Source organism: Marmota flaviventris, chromosome 4, assembly GCF_047511675.1.
Source record: "Marmota flaviventris isolate mMarFla1 chromosome 4, mMarFla1.hap1, whole genome shotgun sequence".
NCBI lineage: Eukaryota > Metazoa > Chordata > Mammalia > Rodentia > Sciuridae > Marmota > Marmota flaviventris.
The window spans coordinates 157416567-157439329 of record NC_092501.1 but is presented as its reverse complement, the minus strand read 5'-3'; the positions used below and the strand labels follow the sequence as shown (position 1 = coordinate 157439329).

The 22763-nt window shown below is 35.8% G+C and overlaps 1 protein-coding gene across 2 annotated transcripts in view; it reads left to right on the top strand.

Moving 5' to 3' along the window:
• Positions 1-22763, top strand: part of Nalcn (sodium leak channel, non-selective) — a 281091-nt gene that overhangs the window by 109004 nt on the left and 149324 nt on the right. For both annotated transcript variants that reach the window (XM_027938884.2, XM_071610798.1), the window contains 2 exons: positions 1252-1383; positions 19590-19757. In XM_027938884.2, coding sequence (XP_027794685.1) covers positions 1252-1383; positions 19590-19757 — 300 coding nt within the window. The remainder of the gene's footprint in view (positions 1-1251; positions 1384-19589; positions 19758-22763) is intronic.

Genomic DNA, 22763 nt, shown 5'->3' with positions numbered 1-22763 from the left:
AGTTAAGCTCCCTAAAATATGGAGTTAAACAATACCATTTAGAACTATTGTGGAGGTCAGAAGAAATAAAAATAAGTAACATATGTAGAAATGGACTGAATCACAGTAAGCATTCACTATATGGCAGACATTATGGGAATATTCTGGTTTTTGAATGTTTAGTTAACTCCAGGTCCCTTTATTTTTTATTTATTTATTTATTTATTTTTAGTAAGTAGAGAATACTTTTATTAGATTGAACATGTCCTCAATTTAAATTTTTATATTGAGGGGCTGGGGATGTGGCTCAAGCAGTAGCGCGCTCGCCTGGCATGCGTGCAGCCCCGGGTTCTATCCTCAGCACCACATACAAACAAAGATGTTGTGTCCACCGATAACTAAAAAAATAAATATTAAAATTCTCTCTCTCTTTAAAAAAAATTATATTGAAATATTCTAATATTTAGTTCAAATATATTAAAAGGCACTGTCTTTTTTCATTTTTCTACTTAATGGAGGTGACCTTTTTTTCTTGTGGAATTATTTGTCAAATAAATGACCTCCAGGTCCCTTTAGAGAGTGGACTTGTACCAGACTTGGGCCCAAATCCTTGGGTCCACTTTCAAGACTTGTGTGACAGCAGAGAAGTTATTTAACTCTCTGAGGCTCCGTTTCCCTATCCATAAAACTGTAATAATTTCTTAGGGCTGTTATGAATATTAACTGAGCTAAGTCGAGTAAAGTATAAGGCACATTCTAAGTACAATGTAGCTATTAGTGTAGTATAATTTTCAATAAATATGTATGGAAGCAATAAGTACAAAACAAATCTCAGGTTTCTTCCATTTTCTAGTTTTATGACCATTTAAAGATATTTTCATCCTCAGCCATTCTCTCGCTTTTAACACAGGATAAAGTCAAACTTGTTTTGTGGTATTGGCTTTCTGAAAATCACTTTCTCACACAGTCAGAATATAGGATAAAGACTACCTCACCGACCAATGAGCATTGAGCTACATACAAATTAAATGAAATTTATTTTCTATCTTTAACTTAAGGTCTCTGAAACCATCTTCCTAACCATGTTTTAACCCCTTGAGGAAAGCAATTCCTTTGGTCACACTATTCAATAGAAAAGCACATGTATCAGGCTGTCCCCAAGCTCTGTGCAGAGCGACACATCACAAGGTTCTCCCTCAAGGTCTCAGCACAAGTTCCATTTCATTACTAGGTTTCCTTCTGTGTGAGGAGTTTGTCTGTTTGCCTCCCCAGAAAATGATGCGGTCGTCGGTTTTCCACATGTTCATCCTGAGCATGGTAACCGTGGACGTCATAGTCGCAGCCAGCAACTACTACAAAGGCGAGAACTTCAGAAGGCAATACGACGAGTTCTACCTTGCAGAGGTAAGCAGCTGGCTGAGTGCACAGCACTGGCCAAGGTCAAGGCCAACCTCAGACAGCGCCTTTTATGAATGTGAAATTTAATGTCAGCTTGTTAATTGCTTGATTTCCACCCAAGCTGACTCACTGTCTGCTTCTTAAAGTGATCCCTCTGGTCACTGTGTTGTCTGATTCATTTCCTGTCACCATGCGCCTGAGCAGTCTTCCCCACAGCATGTCATGTTGCCAAGGCAACCCTCTTCCAGGGCTTACCTCGTGATCTTGCTGTTTTTCTGCCCACCCCTTGGTTTTCTCTCCCTCTCTCCTGTTGCATTAGTCTGCTTCCTACTAATGTGAGCAAGCAGAGATTCAGAAGAGGGTAATTAGACCAGTCAGCTCAACACCACCAAGGAGGAGGCTGCAGGGAAATTTAAAGAGATAACACAACAATTGCTGCTCTGGAAACTGAGGTTTTTGGACCTGTGCTAAAGACACCCAACCATCACAGAGACACAGTGAATGTGTGAGGTGAAGAATATGCTAATCACCCTGATTTGATCATTGCACTGTGTGTATGTGCATCGTAATATCACGTGGGACCCCATGCGTTTGTACAATTATTATGCATCAATATAAAAAGATACAAAATCAGCAGCAGTAGGTTTACTGATGAAAAACACATCTGTCTAGCATCCAATATACCATATTAGAGTTTGAAATTATTATTGATCCACTTTGTTATTATTGGATTTTTAAATATTTTAATAATTTCCAGAGAACACTTTCTTATTCATTGTGAAAAAATATATCTTAATCCAACGTTTATATATTTATGAAAAAAAAAGATTGACATGTAGAAACCTATTCATCATATAGGTGATATACATGTAACGGGAACTCCCTCAACATCCTACCTCTGTGTTCGAACTTTACCTGAAAACATTACTATAGGCCATGTTTCTATCTGCTTTTAATGACAACCCTTTGTCAATTCTTTGAGTGCTGGATTTGCACTCAGGGGTGGTGGTTATATTCCTTACCATCATCATAAAGGGATTAGGAGGAGGTATGTGTCTATGGGGTCGTCTGTGTCTGTGGCACTGATGGTAATGGTTTCATGGATTTATTCTTATTCCCAAACTCACCAAGTTAATACATCACATAAATACATATATTATATGAAAATTATATCCCAATAGACTGGTGAATAAGTAAATAAAATAGCTAATTCTTAGAAAGAAAATGAAGTAAATGAACTAAGTAGTTGTTTTAGTCGGTTTTTCTTTTTTTCCTGCTCCGACTAAAAGATCCAACCAGTACAACTGTAGAGGAGAAGTTTATTTGAGGGTTCACAGTTTCAGAGGTCTTAGTCCATAGAAAACCAGCTCCATTCCTAGGGTCTCCAGGTGAGGCTGAACATCGTGCAAGAGTGTGGCAGAGGGAATCAGCTTATATCATGAGGAAGCAGAGAGAGAGGTCCCCACTTGCCAGATACAAATATATACCCAAAGCCACGCCCCAATTCCCACCTCCTCCTACCACTTCAGTTACCACTCAGTTAATCCCTTCAGGGGATTATTTCACTGATTGGGTTAAGACTCTCACAACCCATCATTTCTCCTACAAACCTTCTTGCATGATCTCACATGTGAGCTTTTGGAAGAACACCTCACATCTAAACCGTAACGGTAGTGGTGATTCAATTCACTTAAACAACCACAGTCATCATACCAGTTTATTCTTGAACTTTTTAACCTTTCAGAATTTGTTCCTCTGGATGGACAAACTTTGGGTGTTTGCATTTCTCAAGTATTCTTGGTCTTTATTCAAAATTACATTATCCCTTTTCTTTGATCAGAATGTGTAGGTGAGTCAAAGTGATTTTTTTCTAAATGAGTACATAAGTTGCTTTTATCAAACTCATTTTTTAAATAAAATGCTTTCTTTTTAAAAAAGTACATAAGAATGGCTTGAATTTAAGGCAATCATCAGCAAACTTTTTCAAAGTGCCAGGTAAGAAAATATTTTAGGCTTTAGAGACCATCTGCTGTCTGTCTCAGCTCCTTGACTCTGTCATTGAACCAAACTGGGTGTGGTCTCAGAATGGTCGTTCTCCAGTAAAACTTTCTTTACAAAAATAAGCAGGAGCTGCATCTGGTCTAAGCTATAGAAGCAGAGAGAATTTCCATTGACATTCTCATGTGTTAAATCCAAATACATTAGTATTAACAATAATAATAGCTACTGTTGCTTGGAGGGCCTTTTATGTACCAGATGCTTTAAAGGAATTCATTATCTCATTTAATCCTTAAAACAGCTATAATGACAGCAATTCAGGTTTATGGACTATAATGACGCAGTATTTAAGGCAATAGCATTATGTAATATTTTTGAAAGCTTATTTTTAAAATAGATTACAAAAGGTCATGAGCTTTTAGAGAAGCAATTTCTTTAAGTTTCTACATATTCTGCACTAGATTACTTAGAAAGTCCAAAATAAACCACTCTACCCATTAGGAGTCAACTCAGAGTTCTGAAAAGACATTGTTTAAGAATAAATTAAGATGCTTAACTTCTGTTGTGAAACTGAGGACTTGTTTTGTTACTTTGGATTAATTAACCTAAATTTAGAATTAACTAGGAAATAGGGAAAACTTCCCTTTATTCTCCAGAGCCTATACAGAAACATAACAAGGTAAAGATTGACTTTAAGAATTTTAATTTTTAATTTTGAGGTAAGAGAATATATTATTATCATTGCACCCAAAATTCTGTTCTTATAATAAACATTTAAAAATGTATGTCTTTATTTTCTTCATAACAAATAATACAATTTGAATAACAGTGTCTTCTCTATTGTTAAATAAAAATTTATTACTAAATACGTTCATATGTTAGGTTGTACATGTAACAAAAACTTATTGTCACAGTTCAACGTTATGCACTAAAAGTGAACAATTTAACAAAATTCCCCTTTTAAGAAACTTAGAAGCTGATGAGACAGATGCAGAAGCCAGCAGTCAGCAGAAAGGCCAGCTGTTCTGTTGCACGAGGTCAGCTCTGTTTGTCCTCCTAGCATCGTCTGCATTACACTCTGGTTTCTTCTGGACACACCTGAAGGATATTCAGCTCTCCTCCTTCTGGTGTTAACTATCAGTGAGAATTATCATGTTTACAAATGATGCCAGGGAGAAGAGTGAAGAGGGACCCTCTGCTGTGTGCTCCACCTTAAATTAAGTAAAATTCCCCCAAAAGATGCCTCTTCTCCACGTCTGTGGTTACCTTCTTCTCATTCCACCTCCATGTCTCCCCAGCTTGTCCTCCAGCAGGGAAGCAATCCCAGTCCACTCGAACTTGGATTCCCTACTCGCTCTTTGCTCATCAAAACAGAAAGCCCTGTATTAAGTGTATCTTAATCCTTCAGAGAGCCCTCATCGTCCCCTGTTAGCCTGATGCCCTGTCCTAAGCATTTCTTCCAAAATGCACTCTGTCTTCCTGTGAATCCTCTTCACCTCATTCCAGGCATGAAGAAAGAGGGGGCAGGCAGGAAGGAGCACCTGAGGTCCTTTTCCACTTGCTCTCTGTGCTTGGCAGTGAGAGATCCAAAGCAACATGAAAAAGACGTGGCCATAGACTTGATACTCCAAAAACTCACTTTAAATTTTGTGAGCTGTAGTTCTGTGAGAATCTTGAAGTTATCGGTATAATCTTTACTTGAAGTTTATACCTAAAATTTGCAAAAATTAAGTGACTTATCAAAAAAATTCAGTGAATGTAGAGGAAGAAATGATAAAATGGTTCCTTAGTATTGGTCTTAATTCATCACATCTCTATGAACATTTTAAGTATCAAATCCATGATTCCAGTAGATTGGAAATCATTGTCCATTTCAGTCGAGAACTAAACTATTTATTGACTTGTGAGAGGTGCTGAGTCATAATCTGCTGAAGGCTCTGGTTCTTAGGGAACAACTGTAGCAGGGACAATCTGTGTTTCTAAAAGGGATTATCAGTCAAGCAAAATAGTGCCAGGAGTAAAATTAATCATAGATTAATAAGATTAGAGCAGGATTGGATTTACTCATGTCAGATACTGAGAGATCAAATGTAGCCATGACCCTTTATTTATCCCATAAGGTTATTTTGCCAGACTCTTTTTCCTTTCTTCTTTTCTCTAGTCTTGGAAGTATCTTTTTCTTTTTCTGTTTTCTTTTTCTTCCTTCTTAATTGTCAAGCATGTCATAAACTCAATCCCTAGAGAGAATAGTAGAACCAACATTGGTGTGTCCACCACTCAGCTTTTTCAAAAATTAAGTTGAACACGTTGAACATGCTTTAGATTTTTCATTCAGAAACAAAACAGCATAAGTAGAAGGTCCCTATGCCCACCTTCTTGATCTCATTCTTCTCCCTGATCTACATCATTTAGATGTGTGACTTACAGTCATTTAAGGTATCCACATGCAACCCATTTTTCCACATTCATTCATCATTAGATTTTAGAAATAGCTTCATGTTGATACAGGAGCATTCACTCATTTGTTATGTATTTAATAGCAATAGATATGTCTATTGTTTCAACTTTTGCTGTTAAAAATAATGCATTATAAGCATTCTCATCATTTGAGATTTGTGCCACATTGGGGAGAAAGTTGTTTTTTTTAAAATCTCTAGAACATATATCTTTGTTTAAAATTGCTATAAAGGAGGATATGATCATATTCAAATTTGCCAGCTATTGCTGAATTGCACCCTAAAGTGCTTAGGCCAATTTATATTCCTACCAGATTATATGTCCCACTTCATGTTAAATATTTTATGTTCATTCAATATTTTCAATTTTATATTTGATCTCATGTTAGAGATCATCATGGCTTAATACACATTTTCTTTATTACCATAGAGATTTGACTTCTTTGTTTTCATATTCCACCAGACCTAGGTTTCTTCTTCTACAGATTTCCCTGTCTGATCCAGACCCTAATTATTTTTCAGTAACTAGTGATAGGCAGCTCACATTTTCTCCCACTTTGCAGCTTGTCTCAACTTAAATTTGCTGTCTTTTCTCCCACACAAGTTATCAGTTTTAATCTTGTAAGACTTAGTAATCTTTCAATTTTGACCCAGTGCTCTTCCTGCAAACCCATGGTGTGAGCCCTGCCGTAGCAGGCTGATGCAGGCACACGATTCTTTCTCTGGACACCTTAGCCTGTGTCTGTGTGTCAAAGCTTTAGCTGATAAGGTGGTTTAAGTCCTGTCTCCTGTAATACATCTTGATGTCTATTAGGGCACACTCACTAATACTGGTATTCTTTTTCACATTTCTTTTTTTCTATTCTTGGTTTTGCTATTCTTGCTATACATTATGGACATTTAAGCAGTTTTCCTAATGAGAGTTCATGGATGTTAAAGAACATTTCTATATAATTATTCGGTTCTTCTTTTTAATTTTATTATGTGTTTCAGTAATATTTTATACTTTTTTTCCAAAAATCTTACATGCCTTTTGTTAAATTTATGCCTAGATATCCTTTAGTTTCTTTTGTAAATGAAATAGTTTCAATTAAATTTTTGTTGTGATGTATAGATGCTATTATTTTTCGCATGTTCATTTGATATTGCAGAAACTTTACTATGATGTCTTGTTTGTTGTAATTTGTAGATTTACTTGAAGGTTCTGTGTAGACAATCATATCATCCAAAATTAAGGAAGTTTTGTCTCTCCTTTTCTAATTCTTAATTCTCTGGGTTCTTTTTTTTCTTCCTTTATTATCCTGGCTTGGGTCCCTAATAAAATGTTGAATGGAAGGAGTAATAGCAAATATTTGTGACTTTTTTCTTTGATGTGAATGCATATCATTTAATTGTCAATGTTTGTAGGATTTTGTAGATGCCTTTTACAATGTTGATAAAGTTCACTTCTGCTGTATTGAGTTGACAACATATTTTCTTCTTATATTTTGTAGTGCAATATGTTATTGTAATTAGATTTTCTGATGCTATTCTAGATTCCTGAGACACTTGATTTTGCAGCATTATTTTTAATATTTAAATCCAATATGCTGCCATTGCATTTGGTACTTTCCCATCTCTGTTCCTAAAGACGGCTGTCCTGTGATTGTCTTCTTTTACATTACTGGTCTGGTTTTATTGGGAAAGCTAAGCTTCCTCTGTAAAATGAAACAGGTTTGTTTTCCTTCTGTAGGAATTTTATGAATAAAGTTTGTGGTGGGGTCCCAGGTGGAGAGGAAAGAAGAGAGACATTGATTTATGGTCTACTTTATGGTTTAATGTTTATAGTTTATTGGCTTTCTGGCTTATTGCTTGCTGTTTATAGAGTTGTTATTAATTTTCACCAGTGTACATTTATATAGTATTCTCTCAAGAGTTTTATGATCCTCATGGCATCTGAAGATGTCATCCTTTTTGTTTCCAATATTATTGATTTATAACTTTCTTTTTTTTATGGAAGTGAATGACTTCTGATGCTAACTACTTGGAGTTAGGTGAAACCTTAGTGGTTAGAAGCACAGTCCTCCATGAGACTGCCCTCACCTGAGACACCAGCTTAGGGATTCCCCACACCTCCCTTCCGTGTGCTCAATAGGCCACAGTTCAGGGGTTCCCAGTGCCCCCTCAAGTTTGGTGATTCGCTAAAATGACTCTATGAAATAAAAAAAAATGCTATATTTATGATTACATGTTTATTACAGCAAAAGGATACAAATCGGAGCCAGCCAATAGAAGAGACACTTAAAAAAGAAAGACCTGTGAGCATCCTAAATATCGGGCCATATTTGAAAACATGAGAGGGTCTCCAAATGTGCAGAGAGGATGCAGGAAGTCTTTTCCTCTGTGGAGCCCGAACATACCCTCTGCACACACTGATATGTTTAGCAATATGAAGATCATTGACAACTAAGGAAGCTCAGACTGTGTTTGGGGTATTTATTGAAATTTTGTTATATAGACATAATTGGATCCTTGGCTACTTGCACATGGTTGGACTTTCTGATTTGGTCAGTCCACCATAAGTCATCTCATTGGCAGAAATTACCAGGACCACCAGGAATAACAAAGATGCAACTATAGCTTGGCAAATTTCAAGGATTCAGAGGCTATCCCTCAGGACCCAAGACCAAAACCAGCCAAATTATTTTTGATTTAAAGAACCAACTTTTACTTTGGTTTATGTTAACAATTTCTATTTTATTTGAAGTTACTTTTCCTTTTACTGTTCCCCTCTGTTTCTTTGTTATATTTTAATTTCTGCTCTTAATCTTCACTATTTTCTCCTTTTTATTTATCTCTTTGGGCATCTTAAACTCTCTTGAAGTTTCTTTGGCAAAATTAACTTTAAAGCAAATTCCTATTCTGAATTTTAAAATTATGTTGTCTTTCTTAGTGGATTTGTTCATGTCTTTTAAAATATTGGCATGCTGGGGCTGGAGGCGTAGCTCAATGGTAGAACACCCACCTACTGTGCATGAAGCCCCGTGTTCAATCCCCAGCACTGCCAAAAAAAGAAAAGTAAACAAAATGTGTTGGCATGCTGCCTCATTTTACTTGGGAAATTTTGTTGTTTCTTTCTCTCTCTCTCCCCTCCCGTGGGTCACCGCTAATTTCTTAGTGATGTTTTGTAGTTACCTTTACCCTGATTGCAAGCCCCCGACTAAAGCCAAGTTGTGAAATGTCACTTGAAGGCTGCTGGCCCCTTGGTTTTGGAGACCTCACATCTCTTGTCACAGGTCCTTAAGGGAACTTGGTGGGATCCTTCTTATAGGCCAATTGTTTTTCCTCTTGCTTTTTAAGGCCTGCAGTTTCCTACAAAGTCTTCCTATAGTCCCCAGGGAGGAGGTCTCATTGTTTGTTTCCAGGCAGAGGAGACCCAGCCCAGTCCCTGTCTGGAGGCCATGAGGTTCTTATTGGTCCCATGGTACCTCCTCCTTGACCCAGTGTACATTTCTCATAAACGAAGACAAGTCCTTGTTCAGACTCCATGATGTTTCTCCAGATTCATGTTTCTCTCTGTGATTGCTTTCATTAAGCATAGATTCACTTTTCCACCTTGCAGGAAACCATCTTCTCGAGAAAAGCGATTTTTGTGTTCCTCTGAAGACATCTGTTTTCATGATATTCATTACAATGAAACTAAGTTAAAGAGACATTTATTTTAGTGCCAACAAAATCTGACACCCATATTTGAGTTCATTAATCACAAGAACTGATCAAATGAAGAAAGGAACCCATCTTGTCACAGAAGGAATCTTTGACTAATTTCATTTTCTGGAAAACTTTAATTAGATAGGTTTCTTCTGACAATTGCTTTCTGTGTGTTTCTAAAGGATTTGGGTGCAATCTTATTAGGTAAAATGATAATACAGAAGTACAATCTGGACTATTCAGCCATCTGTCTCAAAAGTTTGCTCTTTAACTGTACAGAATACTGATAGGACCCCATATACTGAGAGTCAGTGATTTACAGACAGCTTCTGAATGATGCAGGCAATCATTTTGTGTTATTAAGCCTGAATTCCACTTAGGAGATTGAGGCTTCCTGAATTGAGTTTTTTGTGAGTTTTGTCTTGTAATCTTCTCTTGTGATAAATACGCATTCATTTTCTCATGAATACCATCACTTTTTATTTTGAAATTACAAACCAGAGACTGCAACACAAATCTTGGATGATCTATTTCAAGGATCTTTCCACTGTGAGCAGTATCTCCACCTTTTTATCTTCATGGGCCTGCCTGGCACTATGGGTTCATTTGTAATTTGTCACCTACAAATGATCATACATTATTCATTGAATTAAAAGGGCAGAGCAATTTCCCTTGTTCCCTTTATATTAAGCATGTCATTTTCCATTCCGTTATTTTTCTCCCTGCCTTCAGAAGTTTGGTAATCAGCCCATTGTTTCACCTGCCAGCTTCACAAATCCCATTACAAGTTCTTTTGGACAATGCATATTTTAAACTGATTTCTCTCATTTTTCACTCTAAAATATATCCTTCCGACAAGTTAGGTGTGGTCTTGAGAACAAATATCAATAACTTGCTTCTAAGCATGCATTCCATTATTGGTAATTTTCTGGAAGTGGAGAGGTCTGTTACTATATATGTTGTGTCATAAGTATTATTATAAAATGAAAATTTTTGAGTTTAAATTAAAAAAGTAAGGCTTAAAGAATTCATTGAGCCTGTGTTTCTGAGAAGACCAGTTAAATTGTTATAGTGACAGCAAGCCAGGTATACCTGCTTGGGATGTGCTATGGCTTAAACATGGTTTGTCCTCTCCAAACCCATGTGGAAATTCAATCCACTTTGTGCAGGATTAAGAAGTAGAAACTTAATCCAACTCTGGTGTTCAGAGGTGGGCCTTTGGGAGGTGACTAAGGATCAGGAAGTTCACCAGGATGGGGCCCTCGTGATGGGAAACAGTGTCTTTGAAGGAGAAGGGGGAACCAGAGGAGACACACACATGCTCCTGTGTCTTGCCGGGTGATGCTCTGAACCATCCTGGACTCTGCCGGCAAGAAGGCTATCACCAGTTCCATCCCTAGACCTCATAACAGGCCATGAGCCAAAATAAACATTTTTTCATTATGGCTTACCCTATCTGTGATGTTGTTTTATAAGCAACAGAAAACAGAGGAGGACAGCATGGAATGCAGACTCCCAACATGGAATGAAGGGGGTGGAAATTTATCCTGGGTTGAGGGGAGACAAAAGGAAACCAAAAAAAAAAAAAATTCTTTTTAGGTGTGAAGCAGAGATAGGTATTCGGAGTATATGAACAGATATCTAAGTATTAAAATTCCAAAGGAGGCAGAAAATAATCTCTAAAACACCACCTTGAAAAGGGGTGTGTTTAATAAAAAAGAAAAGGTTGGGATATGCAGCTTCAAGGTAATTATAAAAAGAAAGGAATATTTTTCCCCTTTTTTTGAGTTTTTTTTTGGGGGGGATACTGGGGACTGAACTCAGGGGCACTTGACCACTGAACCACATCCCCAGCCCTGTTTTGTATTTTATTTAGAGACAGGGTCTCCCTAGTTGCTTAGCACTTTGCCGTTGCTGAGGCTGGCTTTGAACTCGTGATCCTCCTGTCTCAGCCTCCTGAGCCACTGGGAATACAGGCATATGCCACCACACCCAGTATCACATGTTTTGTTTCCAAGTGTTTTCAAGAAATGCAGCAAAAATAGGTATGAAAAGCTTATTACAAATCTGCCTTAACACTTAGAAAGTTTCAACTTGAAAATACAAATGGCGGGGCGTTCTCCAAGGACGCTGCCTGAGTCCATTTTCTGTTCCTAATAACACAGTACCACAGACTGGGTACTCATAAAGGAGAAATTTGTTTTGATTCATGATTCTGGTCCAAGGTCAAGAGACCACATCTGGGGATGGCCCTCTGGCTGGCAGCACAGGGCATCTCACAGTAAGAGACAGGGAAGCACATAGGGACTTCACCAAGCTGGCTTTGATAACAGAGCCACTCTCATGATAACCTGTTAGCCCATTTATCCATTGAAGGGGTCAAGATAATGTAGGGCTGCCCAGCCAAGAATGACAAAGGATGCCTGTCCTTCTGCAGGCTGCCTGCTGATTGCCTGGAATTTGTAGAATGAGTCAGGTTTAGAGAGTCTCACTAGTGACTTTATGGGTATCCTTTGGGTAAATAGGTTCTACAGAGAGCCCAGTCACCTTCCTTCTCTCATATGACCAACAGGAAGACTTCTGCCCTGTCCAGCTATTGTTAAGGTTGAGTCCACTTAAGTATTCTGGGAATGCCCATTAAGAAAGGATTTCCAAAGCTTGTCTTCTCATAACTTCTACTATAGTTCTCCAAAACCATTATATTCTTTCTGAATTTAAGTTCATGACCTACACTTAAATAACCGGTGAACATTTAAACTAATTTCTCAACCTCCTCTTTTAAATCCTGACATAGTTCTCCTCCATGAGGACTAATCCTAAATTTCAAGTAAGTTTTCCATAAAATGTGATTATTTTGAAGATAATATCAGAGAGCTACATTGTTAGTTATGAAAATTAACCAAATATCTTAAAAATGAAATATTTGATCCTAGGAGAATCTAGAGTCAGGAATTCAGTAGGAAAAATCACTGAGGACATAGGTATAAATATAATCACATAATGTTTTGATAAACTTTTAGTGCCTTTTAGTATTTGAAAAGAATTAGTTTCCCCACCCAGCAAATAATAATGCAAATGGTTCCAGTGACATATTTTTCTGTGAATTATTATCAATCAAACATATCAGTCCATCAGTCTTTATACTAAAAAATGCAAAGATGGTAAGGTGGTTAATTACATTTATATATGAATAGATAACGATCGAATATGATACATTTCATGCATTTATTAGAAGTTTGTACTTTTTATAAGACTTTTTCATGGGTTACCAGTTTTTCCTTTGGAGCAAAAGCCTTGAGTCTCAAAATACAGGGGAACATTGAGACCATTGTAGGTGCCTCTTGCTGCTTCCTCTGCTAATACCAAGTCAAGCATATGGGTGGGACCTTCATGACATGTCTGAGTTACAATTTCTCCCAAGATCCCCAACATCTATAGGGGAGAGAACATGTACGGGATTTCTCTATATTTTGGCAAGGCCAGGACTAAGAAGCCAGTGCGAGAGTGAAATTGCCTCTTGCTGGGACTTGCAGCAAAGGATGACATCCTCAGGTGCTCTGGTGCTGCTGCTTGGGTGCAGAAAGCATTCCCTCCCCACAGGGGAGCTGCACCTGCCTGCTGGTGCTTGTGGTCCCAGGAGCCCCCAGAATCCTACTGTACTCAGTGGACCAGCAAGGGAACATTGCTCTTCCCCAGGTGGGGACAAACACGTCACTAGGCTGGGAAATCCTGTCCTCAAAGCCTCCGTCCCGGTGCCTAGCAAAAGGGTTTTCTTCCAGGTCTTTCACCACAAAAAATCATGTTGCATAAGGAGAGTAACTAAGAACAGAGTAGGGACGAAGAGCAGGAGAAGAAGATTAACATTTAACAGGGATGAGAGGTGCGAGGGAAAGGGAGAGAGAAGGGAAATTGCATGGTAATGGAAGGAGACCCTCAGGGTTATACAGTGGGGGAGGTAGAGAGAGAGGAGGGGAGGGGAGGGGAGAGGTGGGGAGGGGGGAGGGTGGAGGACGGGAAAGGCAGCGGAGCACAACAGACACTAGTATGGCAATTTGTAAATCAATGGATGTGTAACTGATGTGATTCTGCAATCTGGGTATGGGGTAAAGGTGGGAGTTCATAACCCACTTGAATCAAAGTGTGTAATATGATATGTCAAGAAATTTGTAATGTTTTGAACAACCCACAATAAAAAATTAAAAAAAAAAAAAGAAAAAAAAAATCATGTTGCCCTCTGCTGCCCCTCCTTTGCTACTGCTCTAAAGAGTAAAAAGACAGCAAGTATGTCAAAAACACAGCCATGATGAAGCAAGAAAATTTATGCTCACACAAAGGGGCTCAGAAAATGAGGATGGTACTCAGAACGCCAAGGTAAACTTCTAGTATGAGAGTTTCCCAGCCAAGTACAATGGATGGAACAGACAGCCGCTCACCTTCAGGGTCGTTGTTTTAATGTCTCAAGGAAAATTCAGCTACAAAATGAACTTTCTGAAACTTCCACTAAAAAAATTCAAAAAATGAGTTAAGAAAAGGCTCAGTCATTGTTGAGAGCTAACCACTAACCTGGGAGATCAAGTGGGAAAAGATAACTCAAAGATAACTGGAGAAACTAGGAGGGGAAAAGAAAAGAGACTAGCTACCCAGATAGGAATAACAGTCCCCGAAAGGAAAAGGGAACAGGTGGAAGAACTGTAGTAATAAAGGAGAAAAGAATACTTTCCTAAATGGCAGGAAAACATGAATCTTCAGATTGAATGGGCTGGCTCACTAAATCTCAGAGGAATTAAATGGAAGAAGACACATTCTTCGGCATAAAACCTTGGTGCCCTTACTAGGTGGCAGGCATAAAGAAAAAGACCTCTGTCATTCTTTGAACAACTTTAAGGAAGATAGAGAAGCAGCATAAATCCAAGATGCCTTGGTTGATGCAGAAGCAACTCTGGACGGTGGACGCGGGGGACTGATTGACACACAGCACTGAGAGAAACCAACCCAACCACAGCCCAGGAGTCAGCGCAGCACAAACAGGCACTTGTCCGACTTAGAGGTGCTTTCTCTGTAGGGAAGGATGACAGCTTAGGAACATTTACCCCTGTGTAAGGACGCCACTCCAAAGTACGCAGGCCGCGGGATAAGTAAATCACAATCCACACAACTAGAGAGTAGGTGCGGGGAAGAACCTTTTAAAAAGTGCCCAGCTCTGAAGATGACCATGAATATGTTGAAGAATATGTCCCTGAGAAAAGGGGAAACAATGTGTCCAATTGTATTATGTATTATGGCAACTACATTTAAAATTTAAATACATAAACAATCTAATTTTGCAATCCAGCTAGCTTCAAATCTTGAAATTTCCAAACAGGTCCATAACATAAATTTAACATGGTAAGTTACTGTTATCAGTTCTTACTTAAGACCTATTCTTTTTCCAAGTAAATGTTAACTGAGGAGAGTATCAGAGAGAAAAGTGACCACAACAATTGAGAGATCTATTTATTTTCCTAGTTTTAAAATGTATTTTAGTATAAAAGGCAGTAATATAGGTCCACAGCAAGCACCATCCATCCAATAAAGCATTTTTAAAAACTGTATTAAAAAAGGGAGAGAAACTACTTATAAATTTGTAAGTTATTCCAGCAAAACTGGGGTATAAAAAAGGTACTGAATCAATGAAAAATGGAAGGGCAGGGGTGTACTATGAAGTTTGCAGAATGGCCAGCCAGTAAATCAATTTTCAAGCAATAATAAAAAAATTCTAGGTTAATTTATGATCATCAGGGATTAAACTGGGAGATTAAAAAATCCAAGTAGAATGTTGAAGTTAACAATGAGAAAAAGAAATTAACAAATATTCGACCACGCAAGAAAAAGTTGAAAGATGAAATATTGTGACATATAATAAACAGGAAGCACACAATGAAATTTAACTTTGGTGCATTAAATATGAGCAGGATGAGTTTCCTAGTAAAAGACATAGAAATCTGGTTATGTTTAAACAATATCAAATAATATACCACCTATAGAAAATACATACAAGGGGGCTGGCTAGGGTTATAGCTCAGCAGTAGAGCACTCACCTCGCATGTGCAGATTCTGGGTTTGATTCTCAGCACCACATAAAAATAAATAAATAAGTAAAATAAAGGGATTGTGTCCAACTACAACTACAAAAAATAAATATTAAAAAAAAAAGAAAATACAAAGTGGCTCCAAAGTGTGGCTAAGAATCATTTCCACAGAACACCCCAAATATTAAAATATTTCAAATACTCAAGAGAATATAGAAAAAAATTAAGGAAAGTTCTCAAAAAGTAAGTATGACATGAGTCCAGAATGGCAAATAAGCCCCAAAGCCAGTGGCTGCCTGAGAACATTTGCTTTTCCCTGTTACTAGAACTTGCCATTTTTAGGGGTGTCCCCAGAACAGAAGGGGCTGGAACTTGTACAAGATGAGATGTTAGAAAGAGAGACCCTGATAGCATCCAGACACGTGAGGTCTGTACCACAAGAAAAGGAGGAAAAAGCCCATTCCTCAGAGGGAGATGATGACCCTAACCTGGCTTGACCATTACCATTGACTGATGTCTCTGCTAAAAATACTGAACACAGTCTGTCTTCTTGTGGGGCTGGAATTCAAAATCACTCGACTTTCGGGGTCTGAGAAAGATCCAAGAAATTGTTTAAGGGTTCTATATTTGTAAATGTCACTGGCTTCCTGAAAGAACCAATTCTATCTGGGGTGGGGGGGTGGGAAGTACTCTACTTGCAGGTCTTGAAAGTATAGAAAAAAATGTGAAGAATTTCTAGAAAAATACAAACAACCAAAGGATGAGGTAAGAAACATAATCAGAACAACATTGGAAAATTTTGCTCAACCATTGCAAAAATTCTCTGTGCCTGCGTGGCTTTCCTAGTAAATTCTACCTACTTTCAAAGATCCGACCATTCTTATTTTATTTAAGAAATTATAGATCATACAAAAGGTAGAAAATTCTGCAGTATAATTGATAAAGTTAGCATAATCTTGACCAAATCTGATAATAATATACACAAGTAAAATTAAAGGACAAGTTCCTAAATAACAGTAGATGCAAAACTATAAATAAAATATCATGCATAAAATCCAACAGGTAAGCATTACCATCTAGAGTTTATTCCAGGGATAAGACAAATGGCTAATGTCAAAGGCTGTTGTTACATAAGTCATTGCATAGGTCATTGACATATGGATTGTTAAATCTCTCAAAGTAGAATAGGAAGAGAAGGAAAATCCCTAAACATGGTGGAAGTTAATTCCCAAGGCCACTTCAATGATTCCATATAAATTCTAAGGAAAGTTTTCTTAAAAAATAAGAACCAAATTATGGATTCCGGCTATTAGCACTTCATTATTTATAACTACTGTACAATTATATTATTATAGATAATGCATTAATATAATTAACTCCAAAAATAAATTTTGAAAAAGAAATAGTCTAAATGGTCTTTTTTGGTTTATAAATGATTTACATATATTTCTGTAAAGTCCAGGAGACTTTATTAAAATATTATAATTAATAGAAAAAGCTAATAAGGTGGGTATAAAATATCAATATAGAGAAACCAATTAGCTTTTCTCTCCACTGGTTCACCGGAACTAACTAGGTGGAAATATATACGTGTGTGTGTTTATATATATATATATAAACATATATATATATATATATATATATATATATATATATATATATATATAAACACACACACATACATATATATTTATACACACACATATATATGTACACATACACACATATCAGGTATATATACTAGGTAAAAATAAATATATATTTTATATATAGATTCATGTTATATATAAATTATCAAGGCCCACTTTGAGCATTCTGAAGAAATTTTGTGTGTATACACACACACATATATATTTATAATGTATATTTGGACATTATATGTGTGTATATATAGCATACATTTAAGAAATACATATATACACATATATGTATGGGAAATTTTATTTACAAATATAGAATATATTCCAAATAAATGGAAAAGCAGTATTTCCTATATATAAAAACTAGATATTAACCTTCTAAAGGTCATAATTTTATATGTAAAAAGTAAACTCATAAAGTTGAAGATAGATATGACAACATAAAATTTATGTTAGAGCCAACTGCATTGAAGTTAAAAAACCAAACTATCGACCAGAGAAAAAGTATTTGCAGCATGTATCATAAATAAAGATTAATGTCCTCAATATCAACAACTCCAAAAACTGATAAGAAATACAAAATAATACCACAGAATATTGGCAAGGATAATAAATGGTAAATTTAAATTACTTTAAGAAGAAATTAAATACAAGTGATCAATACACATATATAAACAGATTAGAAAAAAATTATTGATTGATTATACTGGTGCTATTACAGATTTGGAAGGAGTAACTTTTCCACATTGCTGGAAGACAAATGATTTACAATAGTATTTTGACATGATCTCAATACTTTCAAAACTTTAAGATATACAAAACTATTTTTGCCCCAGCAATGCCAAGTTTGGAGATCCGTTTACAGGTACAAAAGCCTTAGTACTTACTGATATGCAGAAGGATGGCCAGTGCACCTGTGTTTTTGAAATAGTAAAATGTTTAACCATCTTTTCCAGTGATTCTTTTAAATACAACTGGTCACTGAGTTAGGAGGGAGAGTGTTGAGGTAAATAGGTTGTGAATGCTATGGGGATGAAGATGATAAGAGTATAAGTAGGATTTTTGTCCCTTAATCTGAAGGGATGAGCTTGATTTCAAGTGAGAAAAACAAGTTGCCAAGATCATATAAAGTGCAAGCCCCTTTGTGTGACTGCCTATGTGTGGATGAGGCTGGAGACAGTTGAGGAAGAATGTACAAAGATGTTAATGGACTCACCTGAGAAAGATGAGCAATGGAGCTTAAAATCTCCTTGTGTATGTGAGATTATTTCAAAGTAAAATGTATTATTTTCTTTTTTTAAGAAGGGAAATGCCCATTAAAAATAAAAAGCAACTAGAGTCGACAGAAATGTTAGACTTGAGAAGTCATGTTAATATTCTCCTCATATCTAAATTAATCTTCTGCATTGCTTTTATTGTTTAATTTCTTAAAATGCTATCATTAACACTTAATTCTTCTCCACATTTTCCAAATATTAGCAGAAGAATATCCCTTCTGATATTCCATATGGGCCTAGAAAGAGAAAGAAACCAGCTCTACCTTATTCCTGTCCTCCAGTAAATCGTGTGATATCTTCTCAGAGGAATGTGTATGACTAATCCCAACACTCACCCTTGCATTCCTTAATTAGAAGTTAATCTTATATTGCATCTTTTAATTCCAGTTACAACCTTCTTTATAAAATGACAATTCTTACCCAGAAGATAGGTAAAGGAAAATAACATGCTATTAGGCTAAAATATGTGTATTTTATAATATTGCTATGATAGTAAATTCATGAATTTATGTGGGATATTAAAACATTGAATGAATATTAATTAGTAATATAGATTATTAGTTTTCTGATTAATAAGATAGTAATTAGTTCATTGATTTCCATGTGCATACACACACATAAATCATTTGTCATAGAATCCCAATTTCTCTACATGTGGTGTGCCCCAAAGCATAGAAAGATCAATGATATTTTAATTTTTTACATTAGTTGAATTATGGTCAGTAGTCACTTTATAATACACTATTTACATTATAGAACTGTGATCTTTAGAGAATATAATTTATATAAAAATATAGAATTTCTGTGTGTATAATTCTATAAATGTCAGTTGTTTTTAAATATCTAATACTGGATAATAAACATTCAAAATTCCAACATGTTTTCTGATTGTCTAAGATAGCTTTAGTCTACTGTGTTCCAGATGGTCTATTCTAAACTCGTTTCTCTAATAAAATTATCTCTTGACCTTGTGGAACTCTTTAGTTTACATGACCATGGCTGAAATTCGTGTACTGAAAAATATGTGAAATAAATTGAAAAATTGTTTTGGATTCCATTTTCAATGTCTCTCTGTTCCCCTAGGTGGCTTTTACAGTTCTTTTTGATTTGGAAGCTCTTCTGAAGATATGGTGTCTGGGATTCACTGGATATATTAGCTCATCTCTCCACAAATTTGAGTTATTACTTGTCGTTGGAACTACTCTTCATGTGTACCCGGATCTTTATCATTCTCAATTCACATACTTTCAGGTAATGCAAATAATGCCCATTTATCTTTAGAACATTTTTTTCTAGCTAAATACCAGTTCACATTATTATAACAACTGTATTTAACCATATATTTCATATGTACCAAATGTGAACTTGAGAGAGACCCTATGAAATCTTCTTAAATATCAGAAAGAATTCATATATAAATTGTAATGATTATTTTTAAAACTCCTGAAAATTCACAAAGAAATAAATGCAGATGTTTAACATACCATTCCTAAATTAGCAGAATATAGATATACATATTTATATACATATGGATATCATATATCTATACATATTCAGCAAATTTTAAACTATATAAGCTGTTGGCACAAACTTTTAAGAGGAAATATGAATTTAATTCCAACTATATATCTCTTATAAATATCCTTGCTCAACAATTGTTTACAATGGAAATAATAAAATTTACCTTTACAGATATTAATTAGTCATACATACTTACCTATAAATAACTATTTCTTCTCTGTGATGATTGAATAATGCTACTTACTTTATAATAATTGGCTATTTTTCAACTGTGATCTATTGAGTCATTGCTTTATAATTATTTGATAAACAGTAATGATCATTTGCTTTCTTTGTAATTGTTAGATAATAGCAATATGTCATTGTCATTGTTCTGTTAAGTTGTTGGCAGAATGGTAAAACATGATATGAAATATCTTCACCAAAAACATCTCAAATATAAAAAATTTTCTGAATCAAATCAGTCATTTATATAATTTATTCTGGGAGTACCAAATGTGCATTTTTTCCTAATAGATATTTCAAATAATTGGGAAATAATATGGCAGTAGAATTTTAAAGATTAATTTAAAGACATAAGATTCCAATGCCTTAGAACAAAGAAAACACATTCCAATTTCATTTATTTTGATAATACCAAAGCTATCATTTTTATATCAATATGAACTTTAGCAAACAGTATTAACATTTTTAAATACATGAAAAGCAAATGTCCTACAGACCTAGATGAAAAGCTGGGCCTCCAATAATTCCAGCAAGTGTACCTTTGGACATGTTATTCTGAGACTCAGTTATCATGGGCGAGATGGCTATTACCAGAGTTATACACATTTAAAATTCTTGATAGAAAATGTATGTTCCAAATATGTGTGTCATTAGCTGCTCTTGTACACTCCTGACTAGATAAGGTGCTAAGGTGGGCACTGATAATTATAGAGGCTGTATCAAACTGTCAAAACAATGAAGTATCTATTTTACAGACCTACTAAATTCAAAAAATATTGTTGGCTCTTTCAGCCAAGGTATAGAATAAAATATATTCAGGGTCTTAAAATTGCTATGGTCTGTCAAAACTTATGTGCAAAGAATTTTTTTTGGAATTTTTTATGAAAATAAAAATGGAAACTATTTAAAAGGTAAACAATTGAGGAATAGCTTAGCCAGTCATAATGTGAATTTTACTATAAAATGATGAGTATAATTAATCTGTAATAACTTGGAAATATTTATGCTTTATTTACATGTAAAACAACATAAAGTTATATAATGTGTGTTTATGTGCCTGTATATATGTTAAAAACCTACAAGTGAGAAAATTACTGGAAAGAAATAAACCAACTTGTTATGGATTATTAACCATCTCCAGTTTTCTACTCATCATCATCTCTGATTTTTCCTGCTAGTCTTTCTCACTGACTATCTAATATTAGCCTGCATGGCTCTAGCCATTTTGAAGATATAACAATGAAATATCTTGTAGTCAAATCATAGTGAAGTTTACAGTTTTAATTTGTATATGCTTCTGGATTATAATTTGTAATGGTTTGATTTATGCTAATGGTGAAGTGATTTTTATTTGTGTCTCTATATGTGGCCATATTTATATTTTTCTAATGAAATTTATGAAGCTTAAATTCTAGGGAGGAAACGGTTCACAAAGGAGTCTATAAGAGAGTATAGAATTCAAGTGCGGGAAATGCTGTAAGATAGAAACAAGCAGGGTGAAGGGCATGGTGATCATGGTGTAGATGCTATTTTAGATAAGTTTCCCGTGGAGACCTGCTCTGAAAAGATTTCACCTGAGCAGAGGCTGAGTGAAGCAAGGGAAGGAACCACCAAGGCCCGGGGGAAGTTTCTGGGCAGAGAGAACCACATGGCACAGGTCCTGAGTGGGAGAATGATTGACATATTCAAGGACTAGCACAAAGGTCAGCGTGCCTGGGCTGCAGTGAACTTAGGGCAGCATGGTCTGGGGGAAGCCATGCAGAATGCTTTGTTTCTTCCCTACCTGTGCACTCATGGTGGTGTTGGCCAGGGGTTGATTGTGCTTTGACTGTTAACTGTGCTAAGCTCATTGCCCCATTTGTTATTGTTGTCTTAAGAGACAGAATGATTTGCCCAAGACTGTGCATCTAGCAAATAGTGGAGCTGCAACTTAGTTCCCAAAAGTTTAATTTCAGAGTTCATATTTTTAACCAGGCCATTTGTATAGCATCTCACTGTGAAACAACAGAATAATCTTGAAGGAGACCCACTTAGGCATTTGATTAGGAGAATGTGCTTTGGAAATAACCACACCATGTTCGAAAGTGCTTTATTTCATGTCTATAGGAACAGATAGAGAGAAAAGTATACTTATCTGCAAATATGAAAAGGCACAACTGGAGTTACTAATAAGAATTTCTCCTTTCTGGGATGCAGATTTAACCCTTTGAAAATGCTGATCAAATCATCAATGAGGGAGCTGTGTTCAGTTCTGTTCATCAAGATGATAAAATATTAACTGATTAGAATTGGACAGATATGCATAGGCTATGTTAATTAGAATTTGGGATGGAATTCAAATTATTTAGGTAATATTTTATATATGATTTTAATACAAGCAAGGAAAACACATAGTGCTGAAATTTGAGCTATAAACCAGTTAAATTATCCTTGGAGTATTTGCCTGGATTCTGCTGTTTCTAGTTAGATTGAAAAAAAATCTGATAAAAATGAAATCCTGCCAGATTATTG